Source organism: Grampus griseus, assembly GCF_964374135.1.
Source record: "Grampus griseus genome assembly, chromosome: 17".
Classification (NCBI taxonomy): Eukaryota; Metazoa; Chordata; class Mammalia; order Artiodactyla; family Delphinidae; genus Grampus; species Grampus griseus.
Window position 1 is genome coordinate 57025311 of NC_139011.1, and position 9552 is coordinate 57034862.

General features: G+C 37.7%; 1 protein-coding gene across 1 annotated transcript; it reads left to right on the forward strand.

Annotated features, from left to right (window-relative positions):
- Positions 1-13: 13 nt before the first annotated feature.
- On the forward strand, positions 14-4671 carry SLC10A5 (solute carrier family 10 member 5; the record flags this gene model as incomplete). Its single annotated transcript, XM_082674786.1, has 1 exon — positions 14-4671. The coding sequence occupies exon 1, from the start codon at positions 3355-3357 to the stop codon at positions 4669-4671; it is 1317 nt and encodes a 438-aa protein (XP_082530912.1). The 5' UTR covers positions 14-3354.
- Positions 4672-9552: the final 4881 nt, after the last annotated feature.

A 9552-nucleotide genomic window follows, 5' to 3' on the forward strand; every position in this document is an offset into this window, starting at 1 on the left:
CTCATTTGGTTAATGTCGGCTTTGATTGGCTGTGACTCTGCTCCATGTTGTCTTTACTCCAGAATCTAATATGAAGGAATGACCCCTTTTGGGGACATTGCCATTCTTATGGCAGAAGAAAGAGATGGCTCTTAGAAGATAACATGTATCACTTTTGCTTTACGCAAGACACATGACCAAGCCTACCATCATGGAGCCTTAGTATCCACCTACATCATGATGTATAAATTGATGTGTATACATGAGTCATAGAAACTTAGAGGTCATCTCACTCACTCTTCAAAGTTTGTGGATGAGGAGTCTCAGGCCTAGGAAGGGAAAATTATTTTCTTGTTGTCACCTAAGTGCTTTGGGGCATATCTCTGATTAAAAAACTCCCTCCAGTAGGATTCACCATTTTATCTGTATCATACAGTACAGATAAGAAGAAAGATGGGATAGCTAAACTACATTACAAGTCCTTTATATATATACCAAAGCAAAACACATGCCAAAAGTAACTACATTTTACCAACACGTTAAAATTAATGCTCCTGACTGATGTATTCTATCTATACTCAGCAAAGTACTACTATAGAGAAGAAATAGAAGTTATTTCTGTTTGTTATTTGTCCCTTTTCTACTTTGCAATAGACAGGGATAGTGGCTTTAGGTTTAATTAAAGGAATAAACTCACAGTGTTTATTTCATCTCTAATTCTTTCTTCATATTATTTTCATGCAGTGAATGGAGATAACTTCTGACTTCTATCAGCTGCTTATACATTCATTTATTAACCTAGTTATTCAAGTACCTACTAAATGTAAGGATTTGATTCTAACTGCCGTGGTGGATACAATGAAGAGATGTATACGTACTTAAAACTATAATACAAAGCAGCGTGGCAAGTGCCAAAGAATATATAGTAAGTAGAGCTATGTTCTAATAGCTCTTTTATCAGAAACCATAAGACCAGAAGTAGAAATAATATTTAAATATATTCCCAGTTACCAGACAGTTTTAATACAAATACCTTAGCATCTGCATAATTACTTGCACAGGGTAGATGACCAACACATGTCTCATGAATTGAACTGAAGCTAAATATACCGGAAAAAATACCAATGCGGGTTGAAAAGAAGGGAAGTAAGGCGAACAGAGATTGAGCTACACTTGAGACTAAAGAAGAGGTCCTGTCAATGATTAGAAAAGAGACAAAGCAGCATGGAGGGAAGGACTTATGTCATCTGGTCCCAGATAGTGGAGCAAACTAGTCTGTAAGAGACACAGGTGCCAGCATTCTTGGAGGCTCTATGGACGGGAGATCCGGCCTGAGAAGTCTCCTAAAGAGAACAAGATTGTGGGCACGAGAGGAAGTCCCCCCAGTGTCTCGTTTCCAAATTACTCTGAAATCAGACATCTTTCTCAGGCTTTCTTTTAGGGCTTTCAGTTGAGTCCGCTTAATATAATTCTAGGGTTGGCTGTCCCCACCCCTCCTTAGAATCTTTCTACCTGCTCACAGGCGACTAGAATTACAAGCAGAAAACCCACAAGTAGAAAAATGTTTTAAATTCAGATAAATATCTAACTACAGTATGATACAAATGAACTTAAGCTTCATATAATCAGCCAGTAAATACACATGAATAATAAATTACTAGATTTTTCCCAGATTTGTCAGATTTTATTCCAGGCAGTTTTCAGATAAGAAGCCTTGGAGAACCTGAAGAAGGGTAAAGGCTACAGATGGAAGGATCTGAGGAAAGTAAAATTTACATTCCTCACCTCTTTGACCTGGGCGACAAAAATTGTGAATTAAGATATTTGGTCACATAACTGTAAAGATAACTTTGGTTTCATAAAGTTCTTGTCTTATGTTTGTTTTTTGTTTTTTTAAACCAGGGAAGTTCTCTGGGAACTTAACTGAAATATCACAGAAGCATTAGTTCCAGTCCCTATTTTCAACATTGGTATAGTGTATTTTGTTTTTCTCAGTGTGGTACATGGAAATAAAATTGATGGACTATAAAGTCTATTGTATTTGAAAGATTAACCTACATAAGTGAAAATTTCAAAAACTTGTAAAAATATCCAATAAAAATTGCTTTGACAATTTTTGAGGAGCAAACATTTTATGATCTAAAATACTTAATGTGTAACTGTCATTGTTGTATCTGACACAGATTGTGTCATGATTACAGGAAGGATCTGCTGAAATGATTATATGATCAGAGACTACTAGATCTGTAGGCTCAGTAGTAGATAACTGTACTGGGGTTTTTTTGTTGTTCTTTTTTTTTTTTTTTTTTTCTTTTTCTGCTTAGCATCAGAAGCCCCTCCTCTTGTTTGGGAAACAGAAAGCATTTGTGAATCTGTGGGTTGAAGTTCAAAAAGCCTGACTCTTTTCCTTATTCCAAGACAGGCATATGACCTAAGTTGGGTCAATTGAATATCCTTGCCATAGCTGTGAGTAAGGAGTCGTGTTACTAGGAAGGAATAAAAGATTAGAATTAGTCAGTGGGCTTCGACTGCCCCATTGTGTCAGGGTCCAAGTGTCCAGCAGCAGTGGTCCCTTAACCAGGCTGTACCTTTGGCCATGGATCTGGCTATGTGCTCTCCCTAGGTTGCCAAGCTATCTGGTAACCATCCAGGAATTTTTTTTTCTACCTAAGGACACCACAAACCGTTTCAGTTTTTGCCTAACTGATACCATCACTGTTTAGAGTCACAGAAAAACCCTAACTAGCCTAAGGATGCTGCAAGGCCAATGTATGGGCTCTGCAGTTTCCTGAGTAATGATGAAGAGCCAGCAAGGCTAAGCTCCGGGAGGGAAGAGTCACCTAGCTTGATGACTGTGGTATACTCAGCTCCTAGCTCAGGGCCCTAGAACACGGATTCCGTAAATTTTTATTTGATTCTGACCTGAATGAATAAAATAGTAACACCCACCTCTAGGCCTCCTCAACGTCTATTTAAAATTTTTGGATCCTGTCTGCTTTTAGTGTAGATTTTCCTTAGGAAGGAACAGAACTCAAAAAAAGATGACACTAAGGTTTTAAAATCAAATAAGTAGGAGGCTGTTTTTCCAGTGGCAGAAATGAAGTCAGGAGTAAAGATTAGGTTTCTGCTGTGATAAACTGAACCTGTTAAATGCTATGACTTTGACGTTTCGTAACTGTAGGTTAAACCGTTATGTCACTCATTAGATAGCTCTGTATTTGTTTGAAAAGTACAAGAGTCCCTCCTACTGGACTTTGATCTAGCAGAAACAACTGTTACCTAACAACCTCAGACCATCACTGGAACACCTGTATGAAGAACGTTCTTTAGTTTATTTAAATGGTTTTGCATATGTAATTTATTTAAGCCTTCAAAATGATTAGAAAACTTTTTATGGTCCTGCTTTTGTCATCTGTGACTCTTGGGGAGGCAAGGAAATCGTTTCTCAGTTTTCTGAACATAGAAAAGACTGAAATACTATTTTTCACAAAGACTGAAGAAACTGTCATTGTAAGGTCAAGTTACAGAGGTCAACAGCCAAACTCCAGCTACCTCTTTGTGCAACTAGAAGATCCTAAAATGCTCCAAGTGGTGAATGTGACTAAGACCTTATCAGATGTTACCAACTTTAACATAAACCTGGTGACAGATGAAGACGGGGAGACAAATCTGACCATTCAATTGTGGGATTCTGAAGGTAGGCAAGAAAGACTCATTGAAGAAATAAAGAATGTCAAAGTCAGAGTGCTCAAACAAAGACAAGACAGTCTTTTCCAGACATCAAACCTTATTGATAGAAATATCCTTATGCTTTTTCTGCCAATGATACTGTTAAATAAATGTGCGTTTGGTTGTAAGATTGAATTACAGGTGTTTCATACAATATGGAAGAGACCTTTGCCAATAATTCTTGGGGCAGTTATACAGTTTTTTCTTATGCCATTTTGTGGATTCCTTTTGACGCAGATTTTGGCATTGCCTGAAGCACAGGCTTTTGGATTTGTAATGACCTGTAGCTGCCCAGGAGGGGGTGGGGGCTATCTGTTCGCTCTGCTTCTAGAAGGAGATGTCACTTTGGCCATTTTGATGACTTGCACATCAACGTTATTGGCCCTGATAATGATGCCTGCCAATTCGTACATATACAGTAGGATGTTAGGGTTATCAGGTACTTTGCATATTCCTGTTTCTAAAATTATGTCAACACTCCTTTTCGTACTTATACCTATATCAGTGGGAATAATCATCAAGCGTAGACTACCTGAAAAAGCAAACTTCCTGGAGAGGATCATTAGGCCTCTGAGTTTTATTTTAATGTTTGTAGGGATTTATTTGACTTTCAGAATGGGATTAATGTTTCTAAAAACAGTGAACCTAGAGGTGCTTTTATCGGGTGTCTTAGTTCCTGCTTTGGGTTTGTCGTTTGGGTACTTTTTTGCTAAAATGTCTATGCTGCCTCTTCCTGTTTGTAAAACTGTTGCTATCGAAGGTGGGGTACTGAATAGTTTCTTAGCCCTTGCTATTATTCAGCTTTCTTTTTCACGGTCCAATGCAGACTTGGCTTCTGTGGCTCCTTTCACAGTGGCCATGTGTTCTGGATGTGAAATTTTACTGATCCTTCTGTTCTACAAGGCTAAGAAAAGATGTATCCTTATCATAGAAGAGAAAAGAAAGAAAAATCCCCTGGTCTAACAGTTAAAGCTTTACTGAATTTTCCTACTCTGAATGAGGTACTGTGGGAGATTCAAAGAATATCTGAATTGATGCCTGCTCTCAACTCACTTATGATCTGATTGAAAACTTGACATTAGGGGAGAAATATATACATACATATAATCATATGTGCTAAACACCAATGAATAGTACAGACAGTTAAATGTACAGGAATTCGGAGGAAGGAGACTACTTTTCAACTGTATTGGCTTGGAAATGTTCTATAGAGTTGGATTTGAATATAATACTTTATTATGGTCTCTTGAACAGGAAGGAACAATAAAAAAAAAAAAGTCCTCCTATAGTGATTATGATATATCCCAAGTATTTACGGAAGGGCTGCCCTTCCATAATAGGCATTTGGTAAATGCTCACACAGTGAATGAATACGTAAATTCATATTTGGAATCAATGTCTTAAACTAAATATAGCATTTCTGCTCTCATAATTATACTTCCTCCTGTCATCCACGTCTCCCACTAAAGACGTTACCGTTTACCCTGAAGCACAGGGTCATCTCTTCCCCCTCTTCTCCTTTCTTCCCTCTTCTTTTTACAGGCAATTTCCTGTAATATCTTTTTATCAGTCTCCTCTCTATTCCCAGTACTACCACTTCTGTTCTGCCCTAGACTGCTGCTTCCCTAAACCTTTCTTACCTGGCTTTTGGCCTCTCTGTCCACTCTCCAAGCACTGGCAGAACTTTGATCATGTGCTTTCCCTGCTACAAAACTTTTTGCCTCTTGAATAAAGTCTGTATTCCTTAGTGAGGCATTTTGTACACTCTGCTCACTGACTTCACTCTAGCGTTCCAGTTTTATCTCCCCTCCCACTTCTTTACAGGTAGTCTTTGCTCCAATCAACAGATAACTTGATAACTCATGACTCTGCCTTTGTTCACACTGTCCCTGAAACCTGAGGGGACCACGTCATCTCTGTCTATATTTTGATCACTCTCACAGACCTGGCTCAAATACCACCCTTGCCATGAAGCTTTGACTCATCCCCGTTAGCTACCGGGAACTAAAATTTCCTCTAAATTCTCATCACAATTTTTTATGCTCATAGTACTTAGCCAACCTGGCTTGCATTACAGCTATTTGTGTTCCTATCGTATCCTCCCTATTTTGCTATAAATCCTTGAACATGCAAATTATAAACATAATATAATATGTAAACAATATAACAATATTAACAGTACAATATAATAGTATGAACAGTATAATATAATAATATAAACAATAGAATACAATAACTATTCATTTTGATACTCCCCATAATATGTAGCATATTTCCTGTGTGCTTATTCAAATAAGTATTGAAGCACAGACTAGGGCCCAAATGAATAGTATGTTCGTTTTTATACCACTGTTGAGTTTTCAAAAGCAATTTTTAGTATCTAGTTCCAGTTTGCACTTCTCTGCAAAGAAAGTGAGGGCATCAAGAAAGAGAAATATCACTCTAAATAATTCTGCTTCCCACATTTCCCAGGCCTTTAGTTATAGGCAAATTACTTAGCCATCCTGTAGTACCATTTCCTTACATAAGAAATGGAGATAATAGTGTAAACTCCATCAAATTGTCATAGGAATTAAATGAGATCATATTGACAATGTACTTAGAAGAGAGTACATGCTCAGCAAGTATTAGCTGCTATAATTATTTTACCAGACTTTAAACTTTTGACAGTGATGTATCTACTGTTGGTTTGAAATACTAATCTGATAACTCTGCATAAAGCCTAAAACTTCGAGCATTTTCCTGTTAGTGTTATTCACCATCTTACTCATAGTATTAGGGAATTTTTGTTCAGTTTGCCAGCTGATAAGACAACCAAAGTTCTTTTTTTCTTATTTCACCAAATCCAGTATGTTAATACCAAGATTCATCAACGTGCTGGTTTGGCATGGTTATTATTCATTTTATAAAATGTTAATTGCCTACATGAAATACTTTACTACTGACTCCTTTAAATGGAAATCTCCACTTAGGGGCTTAAAATATAATTAAGCTTGCATAAATTTGACTTATGTACATTTTCATGAACATATTTTACTGATTGGGAGACCAGAAACTGCCTTTCTAGTTGCTCTTTATCTTTAACTTTGTGGTCTCGAACAAGACACTTCTCTGCAGTTCAGTTTTCAAATCTGTAAAATGAAGAGATTCAACTGAGGTTTAAGATCTTGCTTAACTCCTAAGCCTGTAATTCTGGCATAAAACTCTGGGACATTAACACCACGGGCAGGGCAATGGGTTCAGGTTGACAAGAGTAACCACTCACAGTTGCTGTTTTCTACTTAAAGCAACAACCAAAATATAAGTTTCTTGAGAGCAGGGACCACATATTATTCTTTGAATTCCCTACAGTTTTTAACCAATACTTTTAATTGAGTTGGTGCTCATAAAACATTAAATTAATTAATCATTAATATCTATGGAAGTCAATATCATATACTCTAGGGCCAGATTATGCCGGGGTCTGCAATTTCAGCTCTGTCACCAACTGGTTGACATTGGTCAAGTTACTTAATCTCTCTATGCCTAAATTCATGTGGAAAGTGGGGATAACGATAGTACCTACCTCATGATATTGTTGTGAAGATTAAATGAGTTAGTATTAATAAGGTCCTCAGAATAATGCCTAACACATAGTAAACTCTATAATTACTATGGTTACTCTCTGTATGTTTGATCTTGCACCTTAAAAGCAGATTAATGTGTACAAATGGAATATATTTTATTTATCTTATAGATGTATCATGGAAGATTGAGATTTTTATGTAGGAAAATTTGTCTAATTTGGATGGGGATGAAGTTATTCAAGCTATTTATTTATTGTTTAAGAATGAGAGGCATAAAGCAGGCTAACTAATTGCTTGAGTTCATACCAACCATTTGTCCAACAATAATCAGTATCAAGGCTGCAAAGAACAAAAGGCTTTATTTGAAGTCTTAAGAATTTCAATTCAGGAGACACAGATTTGGGACTTCCCTTGTAGTCCAGTGGTTAAGACTCCACACTGAAGGGAGCCTGGGTTCAATCCCTGGTCAGGAAATAAGATCCCACATGCTGTGCAACATGGCCCCAAAAAAAAAAAAAAAAAATTATTTTAAAATTTAAAAAAAAAAGAGAGAGAGAGACAGGAGACACAGATTCGGGTAAAACTGAAAGAGTATTGCAGGGGAGAGAAAGGAGCTTATGCAGGCAAAAGCCACAAGATTGTTCAAGAATTATGACTGACCCTGATTCAAGAAAGGAAATATTTGTCCTTAAGCCTCTCATGAGTTATTTTAGGGTAAGGGTCCAATAAATATCTTGAGTTTCTGGAACATTGGGTAGATGTTCTGGATGCATGTGTTAAGGTAATAAGTGGTCAAAAGTTTCATTTTGTCTGAGACATGCATAAGTCACACTTCCTTGATGGCCTCCTGGCTGGCTCCATTTTAGAGAGCTCTCTTAGCAATACCAACTCCATTTTGATTTTCCTTTCACACGTTTTACACAGCCATGATTGGTTAGACAAAAGATCCAGAGGTAGAGGGATAAGCCATTTTTTAAAAAATAAACTTTCATTCCAACCTTTAATAGAGATGATTCTATGATACATTTTTTTCCAGAACTAAAAACTCTGTCTGTAATTCCAACCTATGTTATGTCAAAATGTGAAATCTTGTTAGGTATCCTGAAGATTCCACCCATAAGGAACCTGCATTTTGTGTTTATAAATTTTTGTCATTTTTAATCAAAGTCCACTGAATAATTAACTATTAATTAAGAAGGTCTTGGTAGGTGGAATCTGTATGTGTTTTTTTTGTTTTTGTTTTTAGTGAAAGGAGTTGCCATTTAAAAGAAGTCAGCTCCAGGGACTAAATAAAGTTAGCAAGATACCCAAGATTGCAGGGGAAGAAATCAGCATGCAGGGTGCTCTTTATTATGCAAATACAAGGCACCTATCACTCATGTAGGTGATGACCAGAGCACTCTGTGGCTTGACAAAGGCCATCCTTCCCAGAACCCCTCCACGAATAGTCAGGTGTCTGGGGAGGTGTCAGGGGCATTGGATCTGGCCTGTCTTCCATTTTGAGGTTTAGCATAATTGGAACCTCTGTCATGGATGTAAGTCCGCTGGTAGGAAAGGATATCAGAGGCCCCCAAGAGGGACCCCATTAGGGAAGTCTGGAACAGTGATCTGGTCACCACGCCAGGGAGCAGATTTTGTCCTGGTATAGTGTGTGGCTAAGGCTGGAACCTGACCCCTCTGTAACCCCAAACCACCTTGGCACAGCAGACAGTCTTCGGGGTTGGGAACACCAGCTGCAGATGTGACTATAGCTTTAACAATTGCCCTTTTGGGAAGCCAAGATCAATGCACTAGGTACCAAGGTCTCTGCAGCCATCTGAACCACTCACAGCACTGGACAAAAATCTTTTGGATTGTGTGGGACCAGTTTGCAACACTGCCAAAACCAGATCGGAGCACTAGACCTCCCTGTGTACTAGAGGATTCTTCATTTTACTTTCGGTCAGGCATTTGAAAGCAGAACAACCTCCTTGGACTGAAAAATCCCTGAGTTACTTGAGGACAATTGTAAAGTAGCAGCTGAGGCTCCTAGAAAAAGATTGTACTTCTTGCTCACTAGAGGTAGGAAGCTTGAAATGGTTTTAATTTGAAGGAATGAGATATTCTATCTACTCTTCGATTACACCGATTTTAGCAGCTTTGTTTATTTAAACGAGACTTAAAGAGGACTCAAATGACATTTCTGCAAATGCCTGGAAAATTTTATTTGGTTAAAAACCAACACTTGTCACCACAGAGTTGGCAAGATTTTTATTTTAAGATGATTGACAATGAAGAA